At 34.6% G+C, this 16,658-nt stretch overlaps 1 protein-coding gene across 8 annotated transcripts in view; it reads right to left on the reverse strand.

Moving 5' to 3' along the window:
• Robo1 (roundabout guidance receptor 1) overlaps nt 1-16,658 on the reverse strand; it is a 1,092,891-nt gene that overhangs the window by 13,496 nt on the left and 1,062,737 nt on the right. For all 8 annotated transcript variants that reach the window (XM_004870578.3, XM_087213903.1, XM_087213881.1 and 5 more), the window contains 2 exons: nt 7,141-7,547; nt 3,300-3,452 (listed from right to left, as the gene is read on the reverse strand). In XM_004870578.3, coding sequence (XP_004870635.1) covers nt 3,300-3,452; nt 7,141-7,547 — 560 coding nt within the window. The remainder of the gene's footprint in view (nt 1-3,299; nt 3,453-7,140; nt 7,548-16,658) is intronic.

Below are 16,658 nucleotides of genomic sequence, written 5' to 3' on the forward strand. Positions count from 1 at the left end.
AATAAATATTCATATATTTTAATGCTATCCTTCATCTCAGCTCTACTTAAAAGTGGCAAATATGAAATACATAAGTAATTCGATACTGCCTGTCAATGTGACTATGGCAGGCAGCGTTGTGCTTGGCATCAAGCATTCCCTGGGTGTTTAGGAAGCACTGCACAGAGAAAGCTATAGCGGAAGTGCCATGTATTGGAGAGGGGCTGGTGGGCTGTTATAAGCCACACTGTGTGCCCTCAAAGTTTATATACACAAATCTAAATCCTCAGTACCTCAGAATGTAACTGCATTTGGAGTTTTTAAAGAGACAATTATGTTTAAAATGGGCTCACTAGGGTGGGCTGTGAGCCAATATGACTAATGCTTTATCAGAAGTGGAGATTAGGACACATTTACACTGAGAGAGGACCATATGAAGACACAGGGAGAGAAGGGCATCTACAAGTCAAAAGAAGAGACCTCAGAAGCAATTAATCTCACTGACACCTTGATGTTGGACTTCTAGTATCTAGAGCTGTGAGGAAACAGAGCTGGAGCTGTTGTTTAAGTCATTTAGTTTGCAGTACTTTTTAAATAACATACCTAGCAACTAATATAGGGGTTAAATGACAAAGATCATCACAAATCACCCTTATCAGTTCACACATAACTACTCTATTCATCTCTACAAAGTTTATAAAAACTCTAGCTAGGGATTTTGCAATTTGAACAAAGTTTATAAAGCAGAGATATTATAAACTCAAACTGATATGTCATATTCTAGACATAGTTCAGATGATAAGTCTATACCATAATCAGTTCATCCATCATAGTCAATACATGGCTTTTGGAAAAAAAGTAAAAGCCCTACTTGCCTTACTAAAAGGTTTATTTACATTTTATCAATTGTTAGTTCTTTAAATTCTTCTCCTTCATTCCTTTTATTTTTACAGAATATTTCTCTTCCTCTCTACTTTTTCTAAACTTCTAAACAATATACTGTGGGAATCTTAGAAAATATTTTCTGAGAAAATGATTTTTGTTTCCATGTCAACAGCACATGCAGTTAGGTGTGGTGGTGTAGCTCTAGGGTAGAGCATTTGCTAGCATGGATAAGGCTGGGGTAGGATCCCAAGCACCAAAAAAATAAACAGATTAAAAAAAAAGAAAGAAAAAAAAACATGCATTGCTTTTATTTGGTCCATTTAAGATATATCTCTATTTCTGTGACTTTATTTAATCAGTATGTATTATGGGATATGTGTAAAATAACGTATTATTTTGTTATTTTTTCTTTTGCCAAGCAGTAAGTATTTAAAGTTAAATTCAAGAAATATTAGTATAAGTATAATTTAAAGATGTGCAGATGGTTATCAAAATATTTAAAGAAAGTTAAAGCACAATTTAAAAACAGCTTTAGTCCTGTCTCCATTTTATTTATTTTTTTGACTTAAGGAAAATAATTATTAGCTTCTAATTACACTAAAACTGCAACAATTTTACATAATCATAACTGTAACAATTTTGCATTTTGTGAAATGAGCAGTTAGAAGTCTAAATAATATTTCAGATTAATTTTTGGCTTTATATATGTTTCAACACAGATCTTTGGTATTTCTGAAATTAAAGAAAGAAAATAACTTAGGTGCTTCATCATTCAATTTGATAGTTATTATTCGAGGATTAGTGAATTTATATATAATTGTTAAACATACTGAAGTACTACAGAATGTTGAATAATAAATATAGATATTTTTTAAACATAGCGTTATTTATAACTGTGATGCTATATTCTCTAACTTGGCAAGTTTACATTATTTAAAGCATTTCTGGAAGGCGTTGCTCAATGCCAGACTCCCCTCCAAACATGTATAAATATGAAGTGGAAAGATCTACACAAAGCTTGAGGCCAGATTTCCCCTCATGTATTCAATTTAAATGTGTTTATATCCAGGCTCAATGTGAAGCCAGTTTTCCAGTGAGGAGCACTCTTCTAGATAATAAAAATTGATAAAACAGCTATAAAACTTGTAAAATGCCATTACAGGGGTCCCATAAATGTAAAATGGCTGGTATGGTTTGGGAATTTACACTAATGTTTGTCCCTTCTCAGAGGCAAACACGCACAAAGCCACTGTAATAACCCTTCAAAATCAGATAATATTCTGACAGCTCAGTTTCACTGACAAGAGTCCTGGGCAGAAGCCAGGAGGCCCAGGTGCGCTGTGTCATGCCAGTATTTAATGTAGTCTAATATCAGATAGATGCTAGTGAGAGAAAATACTCAGAATAAAGTACAGATAATAGCATGGGCAGCCACTCATTGCAAAATTACTTGTGCTCATCATGCTGTGAGCTTTGTATTAAATTTTTCTGTCAAGTGGCAGGAATCACAGGGAGGTACCTCAGAAAACCCTTCTTTTAACCTTGGATAAGGATCTATAATATTAGGCTTTCATATGATAATGGCAAATGATGCCCTTTTTGAAAAATTGCTGACTGATAATGAAAGTCCTAATCAGATAGTGGTTGCACAGGACCAGGAGGTGGGGAAACAGTGCCTGCGACACCCTTCCTCCGTCCCTTTAGTGAATTTAGAAAACTTGACAAGATGGGTGAGTCTGAGAGATTTATCTTACATGAATTTCCACAAAGCCCATGGGGCTGTTTTATAAAATGAGAAGGTGGTGGTTTAATAAATGCTGGGCCACCTGAGGCATTTTCATTAAAGGCTTTCTCTAGACACCATCATAGTGTTTGCATTAACCCCCCCCCCCCCCGCCTCCCAGGAGAATATTCACTTCCTGTTCACTAAGAGCGGAAACCCTGTGTGAAGGCATGAAGGAAGACGGTTCGCTTTGCCTTTTGCGGCACAGAGTATCTGTGATGCCACTAAGGTTTGAATTAGTATTCAAACAAATTTATTCTCCTTTTTTTAAATGTAATCTTATAAAAAATAAAATGAAAAACAAAACAGAGATACTTTGTAAGATTTATAAATAATTCTGACAGAGGTTTAATCCTATGCCCTTACTTTAGCTATGGTCTTGTCCATTTGTTTGAAACTAGAAAACAAACTTCAAAAACTATGAAAGCAACACATTTTTTGATTTCTTAAAGAGCCAGCTTATTAGAAAACAGAAACAACTAGAGATGCTTGACAAGATACAGAAATAGATCACTCCTGTACATAATATGGAGTTACCCTTAGTGAATTTTTAATGGAATTCCTAATGTCAATGAACACATTTACCAGTCCTAGTGAGGCAAGGAAAAGAAGCGAGATTCATAGATGTTTTCACTCTTTTCAATGGACTTACCATCTGGGTAGGCCTCTCTGCGCAGATGTCCTGGCTGGTGTTTTTGTTTCTTGGCTGGTCTGGCTTTCTGCATCACGGCTGCGCTCATGTTGCTGTCTGTAGATACAGGACTCGTGGGCCTAGGGCACTGAGATGCATGAAAATGTCGTCGGCCTGAGGAAACAAAACAGAGCCAGAATCATCAGTGAATTGTAATCATCATAGGAACAACACAAGCAAAACACTAAAGCTAGAAACCCTCCTAATTTGAAAAAGTGCTTAACTAAAATCTAGCAAACAGTAGGCTTGTTTTCACCCTTCCTGTACTATCCACTGGAGAAAATACCCTAAAATCCTTTCCAGGCTTTTTCTTTCTCTGTTTTCTTTAACTACACTACTTTTATTCTATTAAAGTTCATGATACCTATTTGCTGAAGAAAAACATTTCTATTATTTTTTAAAGTAGTCTCAAAAAAGTTATTCTTAAACAAAATATTAATTAAATATTTGCATAATATATTCAATGTTTGTTGCTTTCTCAAAAGGAAAAGTCAGTGTCCTTAAGAAATTTATGCTTTGAGGAAGTGGGAGGGGTAGGGAAAAGGATAGAAGGGAATGGAATTCATATGAGAAAATGGAAAAATGGAAACAAAGTCTTTGTAAATAGGGAGGGATGGAGGGCTGGAAGGGAGGGCAGGGGAAGGGGGAAAAATAAGAACCAAGAGAGACTATGTGAAGGTGCAAATTTCCAATAATGAATGTCATTATATTGTATACCTAAAATGTACCAATGATTAAAATGAATAACTGATAATGCGAAATAGGAAGAAAAGGTCCAAAGGGGTAGGGGAAGTGGGAGATGCAGGAGAAAGGAAAGAAGGGAAAGAAAAAATGATGAGAAATGGACAAAATGGAAACAAAGTCTTTGTAAATAGGGAAGGGTGGAGGTGGTGAAGGGAGTGCAGGGAATGGGGAAAAAATAAGAACCAAGATGCATCATGTAAAGGTACAAGTTCCCAATGAGAAATGTAAATGTATTGTATACCTAAAATGTACCAATAAAAGAATATTTTTAAAAAAGAAATTTATGTTTTAAGAATGAACCATAAGTATTAAACCTCTATTTTAATTAAATACACATTTATGATAGGTTTTAATGGCAAACTCCTAAAACTTTAGTAACATTCCCAGGTAGTTTCTTTTTAGGTGGTCTGAAATTGGCCTTGTTTACACATTTAGGGCAGACAACTATTACTTATATCCATTTTCTATCTTTTTAAAATTAATTTTATTGGTACATTTTAGGTATATAATATAATGACATGCATCATTGGAAATTGGTACTTTTACATAAGATATTTTGGTTCTTATTTTTTAACCATTCCCCTGCCCTCTATTTTTTATCTTAAGATACCTGTCAATTCTATATTCTTAAAATGATCCCTCAAGACTTCTGTGTTCTCTTAGTGGCAAAAGGTAGTATTTGGTTGTTTGTTTTGGGAGAAACAGTATTCCCAGGTAGAGTGGCAACTAAATTTACTAATCAGACATGATTTAATTCAATGCTCTCAAATTCTCTGGCTCTTTTACGTGGATGATGTATTACAACAGGCACAATTAACTTAATCTATAAAGACAATGGAATTGACCTTGTATTGACCTTCATTGTTTTGGTGTCTAGAAATTCCAAACACAAATTCAGAACTTTCTATTGTACCAGAAGAAATATCAAAGGGACCTAGACAATGTATCTTTTGACTATGCCCAGGAGCAGCTATATAGAGTGAAATCAACACATTTAAAAATGCTAACCGAAGCATATTAAATAATAGACATTAATGCAGCCAAGTGAGAAGGATTGTGATTGGATTATTCATTTACATTAATTTCAAGTCACATGATAAGCACCATCATTTCCTGAAAAGAACATTGTAATAGGCAGAGGCCAATACATGTTTAGTTAATTATAATTATGAGCCAAAGGAAAACCAGAAGTGCTACTAAATTACAATACAATAAAATATTAAACCAAGTTCTCTTTAGCTATGATGGAGGCTATTACAATTAAAGTTATATATCCATGAAAACAGAGAATTAGGGCTAAGATGGAACCCATTATTCATTCTATTGTGTAAGGCCATCCACTGCTCCTACACTCTGAGGTCCTTTACAGATGAATTTTCAGTGTTGTTTCTATGTTCGTTGACTTAATGAGCTGAAACATAGCCTTAATGCAATCTGAAAGTAGTGATTTGAGATGCTTAATTTCATAAATTTATTTTTTAGACATGGAATAAAAAATAAGAGGAAATAGGCTATATAAAAAGTTAATTATTATTTATTAAGAAAAATAATTAGATTTCTATATTTTACTACATTCAATAGCTACTGGAGAAAAAAATATCTGGCTGAATTTCATAAAATATAGACTTAACTAAAATAACCATACTTTTTTTAATAATACAATTCTTGATAATTTATAAAGATGACTTTATGATGTGAGTAAAATTTTCTCCAAACATATTTCGTATTGATAAAAAATAATAACTAATATAATATCTTAATAGAATTTAGAAAACTACCAATGTAATAGTTAATAAACTATGAAAAAAGAAACAACAAAATACGGATTTTGATTTGTTGTGACGTTCTTTTATTTTTCTGAGGTACACCTTTCTTCCTGGATACATTTTTTTTTTTACTATACTACCTATATTTTCTCAGCTAGCAGAAATTCATACATACACACACTGTGATATTAATGTATTTATATTTATACATATATTCATTCTACACAAGTGAAAGTCATGGGATAAATATGTTTTAAATTTAAATTATTTTTTTCTCACACTATTTAGTTTCTAGGGTAAAAACTGAACATCCATTCATTAAAAATAGGAAGTAGAAAGAAGTTGAGATATTTCTGTAAATTGCATATTTCATTGTTTCAAAATATTTCAATACATATGCTAATTTGTTTTATTTATATGACTAGTTTATTTTAGATCACTGCAAAGAAAGTTTTGTTATTATCAGGTTGTTTTTGTTTATATCTTGTACTCTGTTAACTACTTTGAAAATAACGATACATAGTACATTAACTATTGTTATTCTATTATTTTCTTTCATTTTTTCATAAAATAAAAAATAGGCTAGTATCAATGAAGTAGGGTAATAGATAAAAATAAAATATACATCTGGATCAATCTGCTATCTCAATTATTAGATTAAAAATGTAAAACATTCATGTTCACAAATGTATGTATATTATTAACATATTTATACCTTCCAGTTAAATTAATATGCTAGCTTGGGAAGACATGGAAAAAATGGAGTTTAAGGAGAAATGGTCCATTTTCCAATGGCTGAGGATCCAGCCTAGATATCTATTTCTCCTACAGAATTTCTAATTAAATGAAATAAAAGAATTAACAACAAATTGTGTCATGGTGACTTCCTAGATTAAAGTGAGTTATAATACATATTTAATAATCCAAACTTCATTTGGATGTATTCAGACGTTGAAATTACACCAATTTCTGTAAAAGATAAATATACACACATATGGACACACATGTATTTATATATTTGCTATGACTATCTTTAAAATGAAGATATTCCAGGTAGGTTCTTATCACCCACATTCATAAGATTTATTGAGTGAAAGTAAAATGCATAACTTTAAGAGCCTTTTCAAGAAAAAGGGAATAACCCAACTAAGTCACATTCTCACTCTTCAGTTAGTTTCCTTATGCAGTAACAGGCTCACTTCATATAGTATGCAGTTCACAGGAGATAGTCAGCACCTAACAGCTACACACTGAGTTTTCTTTTCCAGCCTGGGGTGGACAGCGTGACTCACCAGCAGCATCCTGCATCTGACGTCTTGCCACTTTCAGACCAGCATACTCTGCAGCTGCTGCCACAGCCTGGGCAAAATCAGCATCAGTGAAGAAGGAGCCATCAGAAGAACTAACACTGGAACGGCCACTGGAAATGTTGTCCTCCTCTGAGGCTGAACCCCAGCCATTGATCATGGACCCAGTGACAGAACTCTCGAGGTCCCCAACACTCGAGGCAGGGGTCTGCTCAAGCCCACGTAATAAAAGCCTTCTAGTTTGCATTTTAGCAACTTCCATGTCGGCTTCATCTTCTTCCTCTTCTGGAGCGTCTGTATCCATATCTGAGACAAGGGGTCCTGAAATGTAGCCATAGGTGTGGGGGGGGGAGATCGGGCGAGGTGGTGGAGGAGGACTCACAGGCTGCCGTCTGCAAGAAGATGAATAAGTAGGTATAGATCAGCTTATTATGTAAGGCACAAAACAATGATCTAACCAAGCAATTTGCAAGCATACTGACTTGATCTTTGCTTCTGCTGAGCTAATTTGTTCTGGGGTGAGGAGGAACTCCTGTAAATTAGAGTTGTATGTATGTACCTCATAGACAGAGGCTTTCCTAGACTTCATGTTATTAAAGTTTAATAAAAATATATTCAACTATTTAAGCCTTCTTACAGTTCATCATTTGCATAATGTTCAGCTAAAAAGAAACAACACTTACTTTGGAAACACATGCCTATGTATTTGTGCTAAAGAGTTTCCAAGATTATCAGTAGATTATTACCAGTGACAATGGACATCAATCTTGAAACAGTTTGCTCCATATGAATTTTTTCCTTTTCTCTTCCTTTATTGTCCCACCTACTATTTCAAACAAATGGAGTCATTCATCTTGACTCTATACAATATAACATTTCATAGGACTAAATAATACATATTCAGAATATGACACCATTTCTTTTATATTTTATTAAACTTTAATAAAATATCTATAGGACCCCTGAGCAGTTTTTCTCTGGTTTATCCATTTTTGTTCAACTAATGGTTATTAGCTATTTTAAACTCCATTGCCTTTACTGGTATTCTGTCATCTGTGTAACAATTTTCTTAAAGGTATTTTTTTTCTAATGTCCTGGAGTTAGTGAAAAACCAAAGATGAGGACAAATGTAAGTAGTACCCCACAACTAATTTTGCAATTGTTTGCAGCTGCCAATAACTGGTTTAATGATCTTGAACTTGGAGAGAACATCATTGACACTATCCAACACCATCATCCACAGTGATTATGAGTTGACTGAGGCTATAGAGAGTGTTTGAACTTGAGCAGAAAGCAAAATCATGGAAAGAAGTTATCCCCAAAAGAGAAGAATGCCAAGAGAATAACTCCTAAATCAGATTCGTGCCTGCCAGAACTGCTTTCTCAGTGGAGTACTGACTGCTTGGCCCGTGGCTTGCTAAACAGTCTCAATGTGGCATATTGTTAACCTTGCTTAGAGATGCCACAATGGGGGACTTTCAAGTAGAAAGACCATGACAACACCTCATCAGATTCTGCATTCCTGGTATTTAGAGAGGATAAGTTCCACACAAGTCTGCTGACCCGAGAATCAATGTTGGAAGGTAGCTGAGATTAGGATCTAGTATCACCTGGTGACTACTACAGTCTGGAAGGCTGAAACAAATGTGGCATGACCAGGAAGTCCACTGGAGAAGGAGGTTAAATCATTTAAGAACCATAAACATCTAGAGATGCTCCCCGGGAAGGAGCCCTTCATTAGTGAAGCAACATGTTAATACCCTTCCCCACTACCTTTGAGATACTCATAGAGTAAGACAAGCTAGAATAATTCTCATAATCAAAGAGAAGAGAGGCTCTTCATCTAGTTTTCCTTTTAAAAAAAAAAATCCCTCTTCCCTTTTGTACTCCCTAAAAGAGGCAGGAAGTAAAAGGAGCTAAAAGCAAAACATGTACCCTTCTTTAATGCCATTATAGCTACAGGGGAGCATTCTACAAAGGGTGTCTAGGAATGCATGTTTAAGTTTTAAGGCCACCAAACTGGGCGGGAAATTAAAAGCAAGCAAAAAAAGTACCTGTTCTGGTCAAAATCTAACTAAGGTGTAAACCATGCAGGATCTGGTGAAGCTATCTACTATAGAGAGGAAAAAAATCAACATAGCAGTTCTTCAAAGAAAAATATTTTCTGCATTTTATCAAAATGAATGGATACTTCATAAACTCATTTAATTAGTGCAACTGAAAACTTGAAAAATAAATGATTATGGAAACACTACAGTTAATTCAGTTATTAAGCACTAGCTAAACATATTTTACAATGTTCACTCAATTTTCAAATCCTTCTGAGTTACTTTTTATATTATTATTTTACAATGGGAATGGTGAAATTCAGAATTAAAGATCATGCGAAACTTCTTGAAATTGTCATGTATCAAATTCAGAATTTAAACCCGAATTTCACATCCAAGATCATGACCTTTCTATGAATGTTATTGTCACACACACACACACACACACACACACACACACACACACACTGTATATATAGTGCATAAGAGATGTTTCACAAGTATGTGCATTCAAAAAGCCAAAAAATTAAACATTGCACATTACACTGAAGCATATATATATATATAGGATATATATATAGGATATATATGTGTGTATGTACAGTTTATATGTTATATATATATACATATATTATGTATAAGTACAAGTTTTTGTAGATATATGTATATACTTACATACTTACAGAATTCTTTAATGCATTATTTTCTATTTCTGGGTGGTAATATTTTTTTGGGGGGTACCGGGAATCAAACTCGGACCTTGTGTTTGCTAGGCAGGCACAGTGCCACTGAGCTAAATCCCCAGCCTTTTGGGTGGTTTTAAATGTGTCTGTGTGTGGCACTAGAAGAAATATGAAAAATGAGCCAAAGCTGAAGTTATTTAAGAGATTAAAATGGATAATTGTTTCAATGTGGAGTGCTATACACACAGGAGGAAAACCATTGTATAATTTGGAATGCAACAAAATACCATGCTTAAAAGTTAATTTATAGTCTTTGTCACCATGCATATCCACAATACCACAAAACTTCTCTTTGTCAAGACATATAAAACTTTACAGCACAAAAGAAACTATTTTGACCATCAATAAAGAGAATCAGAATGGCCAACTTTGCTATAAAAGGATGCCAGCATTGTTATGTTCAGATAATTCAGATTCTGTAGAGCAAAAATATCCTTATGTCAAACAATGGCTGGCTTTTAACTACTACCACCCCATGCAAATAATGAAGACAGAAAAATTTACGCAAACCATCTGTAAATAAGGCCATCCCAGGGAATGTGTGATAAACATGTACAGCTTGAAATGGGTAATATGTTTCATTTGAAAACAGAAAAGCTATTTTCAAGTTACTGCATTCAAGTGGGACTTGTCACAAATGAACCTCAGCTCTCTAGATTCCTCCCCCCAAGGGTTTCATCATCTTCTGAAATAATATACAGTATAGGACTGTGACTCCTAACACTCTAGGCTCCTGCAAAAATGATGCCCTCATAAACATGTTCAAGCGAAAAAGGAAGTGATCCCATTAATTTATGAAAGCAGGTGTGTATACAGTTCACCATACACAGTACCACTTACCAGGCAAAAGACAAAAGGGGGAAATGCATACCTTTGAGATTTTTTTCTAATACCAATGTAGCTTCAATTCTTTGTGTAGTTAACTATTATCCAGTTTGTGAAAAGACAAGAGATGTAATTTCCCTTTGCCTTGTTACTTTCTTTTCCTCCCAACAATATCATATTTAACTTGTCTATATTAAAAAACCAAATTCCTATTTCATACATAAACATTATTTTTTACTATTCAAGATATTTTTACTAATATTAAATGCAACAGTTCCAGACACTTTTAAAAACCAGTACATGTGAATACATTTAATTAATTCATTTTCATTGTTATTGTATGAAAAAAAAAGAGAAGAAAGCTTCCCATCAGGATAGTCAGTAACTTTGCCTATGTTTAGACAAAAATGGAGTACCTAAAGTTCATTAGAATGGCAATATTCATAATATTCATACAATTGCAATATTCATAATAATCCAAGTTTTTAAAGCTTATCTAATTAACATTCTGATGTCATATGTTTTATTTCAGTAATTTTTACTAATATGATAGTATTTATATATTCTTAATCCAAAAGCATAAGAGTAATGTTTTCTTTAAACATTTACTGAGTACCTGCTGTGGTAAACATTCTGCTAGTTCTGACACCAAAGAGGTAACAAGTAATAAGAGCTTAGAAAATGTTTTACACTTTTAAGATACATAAAAATTCAATATTAAGGCATACACACTGAATGTACATAAACTACATATATGGGCATGAATGACTACAATTTACAAAATGTCTCTAACACTATCTCCCATCCCAAATGATATTCTGAAATGAGAGCTTGCCACTTTGTCACACCCTCATGAAGACAGGAAATGCACTCTTGAATCCTGATGGATCTTATGACTGTTCTGACCAAAAGAATGTAGAAGAAGAAAAGCCACGCCTTGGTTCTCAATAACATACTGAATTTGTCTGACAACTGCCTCTTCCTGCCTTCCTGGAAGCCAGCTGTCATATGAGAAGTGCCACTCTCTGGGACCTTATGGTCTGAGAAGCCCAGCCCGGGTTATGTTTGGAGGATATATATGGAGCGTTAGACTCTGTAGAGACAGAGAAGCCAAGGGCCACAAGATATCACACATGTGAGTGAAGAAACTAACTAGGAAGAGATCTTCCACCTTCAATAACCTACTATAGCCATGTGGATCAGAAACGAATTGCCCCACTGAATTTTTTCAGAATCTGTAATTTGTGGGATTATGAATAAAATAAAATGGTTGTTTCTTTTAGGCTACCAAGTTTGAAAACAGTTTGCTAGACAGCAATGAAAACAGGAACTCAGGCCCTGTATTAGGAATTTAGTTTGATAAAAGGGATAGGACTCTAGTCTGAAGGGACTTGTAGTCCAGTGGAGGAGGCAAGCAATTAATTACAGATCCAGTGATAAGGCAGTGAGTAGTATCAAGTAGTCACCATGACAGAGGCTGTATAGGTTGTGCACCTAGCCCATAGTTGTGAAAGAGGACAGTGGGGAAAGAGGGTCTGCCATTTAATCTTGATCTGAAGGACATGTAGGTGTAAGGCACAAAAGAGAGGATAATATTGTCCCAGGAAGATGGGGCAAATGTGGAAAGCTATGGAGGCGAGCAAGAATTGTGCTCACTCCAGAAACTGAAAAAACTTAGAGTGAAGAAAATACAGGCAGTGATGGGGGCACGGGAGTGGGGCAGGAGGAAGGCACAGCACAAAGAGTCTTGATTGCTACATTAAGGAATCTTGCCTTTATTTTAAGGGACATAAAGCCACTAAGAGATTTTTTTAAGCAGTGGAGAGACTTGATCAGCATTGCATTTTAGGAAAATGCCTCTACACAATCTGTAGCAAGGCCTTAGATTGAAGAAGGGGAAAGGCTAAAGACAACAAGGCCACTTAGCAGAACATTACTATAATGCAGGCAAGAGAAAATGGCTGTCGGAACAAGGAGAGTGCATTTGTGGCTGGAGATATGTGTATCACTCACAGCGATACTTAAGCAGTAAAAATCTGCAGGAATAAGTACTTGGATATATGAGCCTGAAGCTCTAGAATGAGGTCTGCAGAGAAATAGCTATGTATCTCTAGTGAGTACATCATCAGGGAAGTGGCAGGATGATAAGAAAGAGAAGTCATCTATTGATGGGGTAGCCATTTGAATAGGTAAAGGGATTGAAAAGAGGCTTGGGTTGGAAAGTAGGGAAGGGGGAAGGGGACATAAAAATAATTGAGATGTACATCTACCAACTCCCCGTGATGAATGTGATCATTATGTACTGCAAACGTGCACCAATAAAAATAAAAATTATGAACAGAAACAAAAAAAGAACTACACATGAGAAGTCAACATTACATCTAGGATCAAAAAAGATAGAAGCATTTAAGTGCCAATGTTAGGGAATGTGTTAAGGAAATGATGTATAGATTTAACATAAGGTTCTATATTTAAAGGTATCAACATAGAAAAAGGCACTGTTTAGGAAAAAGAGTAGCTTGTATCATACCACAAGTACAAAGCAATGTGAGAAGACGTAGAGAGGAAAGACTGAAAGGACCTCTGCCTGGCAATTAACTGACTGTTTCTGACACTGGTATTTTCATTTTCTTCCCCAGTATTTTCAAATATCTATATATGTACCAAATAGTACATATAAAATATACATTCATCATTAAAAAGCACTAAGAATTTCTTCAATTTTTAATAAGCTTCTGTCAACTTTTTATTAGTTTATTACTGTTATTTGAAGGAATAATCATGAAAACAAAATTAATGATACATTTATGGACTAAAAAGAAAACTTTAATAGGCTATATATAGCAAATTGTAAGTGCAGGTACTTAACAAATTTTTCAATTATATACTTCCATTTCAAGTTTATACCACTGTCCATCACTTAAAACAGTGGAAAAAGGTGATATCCAAATGTTACTGTAGTACCAGATTCCAGTGATCAAATACTTATTTATTTTATTTATTTATTTTTCCCCATTAAGTTTATTGGTACATTTTAGGTATAAAATACAGCTAAGTACATCATTGGGATCTTGTACCATTACATGAGTATCTTGGTTCTTATTTTTTTCCCCTTCTCCTGCCCTCCCTTCACCCCCTCCACTCTTCCCTATTTGCAAAGACTTTGTTTCCATTTTTTTTCTTTTCTCATATTTTTTCTTTTCCTTTCTTTCCTTTCCCCTACTTCTCCCACTTCCCCTGCTCCTTTAGACCTTTACTTCTTATTACACAATATCAATTATACATTTTTAAAATTACAATATCAAGATCTAGGAGACATTACCTCCAGTGATCAAATACTGAATAAATCTCCGGGGAACCCAAAGAAATGGGTCAAATATGAGTTCTGTCCTCAAAGAGCTTTAAATTTAAATGAAGAGACAGAGATAGAAATGGGAAATGCAACATGAAAACTTGTTAGCAAGTTAACAGAGGTGTGAAGAGCCTAATGAAGAATGAAAGGAAGGTCAAGTGATTTTTGTCCAGCAACCAGTAGAAAGCTGGACAGAGGGAGGGGTGTTTGAGCAGGACTTGGAAAAACAAGAAATTCTTGCTAGGCAATGAAAAACAGTATGTACAAGACCAGGCTGTTGGTGACTTAGGGAAAAGAGAAAGTAAGGAAAGGAAAGGAAATGGTAAGTAAAAGGGAGAAAGGATAGCAAAAGGCTCTGAATATTGGGTAAACAGTAAGACTTACCCCAGTGAGGGAAATATATGCAGATTTCTGTATGCAAAGAAAAAGTGAGAGTGGACACAGAACAGAGAGAAGGAAAATGGAGGTCATTTCAACAATATACTCGCTACAGAAATAGAAACAAAGGCAAGAAATCAAGAGCCATTTTGGAGTTAGTATTAAAAGTATGTGATAAATGACTTAATCTATGAAATGGTGTAACGACAACTGAAGAAATAAAGCAGTAGGAGAATTAGGTGGCTGAAAAATGATGAAGACTTTTAATGATTTTTGCTTATCCCCTTGGTTATTTCATGTGTAACATATTGGCCAAATAATGGTTGATACTTCTAGATGAAATAGCCGTTAAAGTAGCACAAGGAGCAAGTTTGAAAAGTTCACTGAAAAAAATGATGAATTTGGATTTGGACATGTGGAGATGTCCAAGTGAAAATATCATTGTAACACTCAGGAAAACAGTCTGGGTTGGATAAACAAATTTGACAGTTGTCAGAATACACATAACAGTTGAATCATCAGGATAAATACAGAAGTGAAATGTTATTTGTTGAATACTTACCCTACTTCAGATATTTAACATGCATTATTTCATTTGCTTCCCATAACACTTTATAAAATTGCCAGTACTGCAGAAAGCTTAAATATGCTACAGATTGAAAAGCTTTTCGATTTCTCCTTTAGGAGGCCTCTTTCAGCCAACTGGCTAAAGCAAAACTGATAGAAGTCAAAAGGCAGGGAGCAGATATGTGAATGGAAATTACCAAGGTGGAAACAGTTAAAAGCTCTATGCAGGAAAAGACCAGTAACCAGAAGAGAAGACTGGGAAATGGGAAGTGTAAAAGTCGCAGAATGAAGAGAAGGAAGGGCTGAACAAAGAGGATAAGGTTGTAATCTCCAGATAGATAAAGCTAAATTGACTTTTGTTTACAAGACAAAGTGAAAAGGAGGGTACAAAGACGACAAAAGAATACTTGCTAGGCTGAAGATATCTGGTGTCACTGGCAGCACAGAGGGGAGTGGTGAAAAAATAGCTACTTTTAGAGAACAAAAAAGAACACTGAAGTATTTCAGAGTGTAATAGTCTCTATTGCTCTCTCATCTGCCTCTCATGAGAATTATCAACGATGGTCTGTCAACTCAACAGGGAAAAGAGATGCTTTGTTTGCTCTCAAGCTTCATGAATTCCAAGAGTTAACACTATTGAATTTAAATAGATGGCAATACAACTTCCCCCTTGTCACACACAAGAAGGTTTAACAACTCCCTGTTTTGGAGAGTACATAATTTGAATTTGGTAATAACTTCTTAATGACAGAATGAATAGTAAAATTGCAAATTCTGTTTTAATAAACAGAGTAAAATTCAAGCAACTAAACCAGAATTTGTTATTCATTCAAGAACACTGAATGAAAATCTTCGAGGCAAATAATACACTCAGTTTCAAATTATATTGGGAATATGAAAAGCAATAGATATACAATATAAGGTGTCAAGGACAATAAAATAGTCCAAACAAAGTCATCAACAATGAGAGGAGAGCTAACATGATACAGTAATAGGTTTTATGTGGTTTAAGTGACAAGTGAAATCATTGTATATAACAAAAAATGTATTAGTTGGTGATGCTTGATATACAGATTAAAAAAGGTTTAAGATGTATCATGTACAAGTATCAAATACAGTGAATGTAATCATTATATGTGGCAAACATGAACTAAAAAAAATAAAAGTAATAAGGAAGATGGGGAAAAGAGATCTAGAGACAGAGAGAGGGAAGTAGGAGGGGACTGGAAGAGGTATAAAAAGAATCAAAATATTTTAAGTGCAGGCACCTTCTCCATAAGATAAATGTAAACTTCATACTGCAAACATGTAATAATAAAATAAAAGAACTTCTAGAAATTAAAAAACCTCTGTGTACACACACACACACTGGTTAGTAATCTTGATGAAAGGATTCCAACCTAATATCTAAACCAAAATAATGGTACCTGAGGTCAACATAAAATGAACATGCCAAACTCACTCTTCTATGATATGACAGCTATGAGAAATCATAATGTGAATTTAATTTTAAAAAGTGAGAAAATCTATTTTTCTGTAGACCCAAGAAGGAACTTGCCCATGCAAAAGGAAAACTAGAGTACAAAAACT

This window comes from Heterocephalus glaber, unplaced genomic scaffold, assembly GCF_053883595.1.
Source record: "Heterocephalus glaber isolate CG9 unplaced genomic scaffold, H.glaber_assembly_v1.0 deba00000122, whole genome shotgun sequence".
NCBI lineage: Eukaryota > Metazoa > Chordata > Mammalia > Rodentia > Bathyergidae > Heterocephalus > Heterocephalus glaber.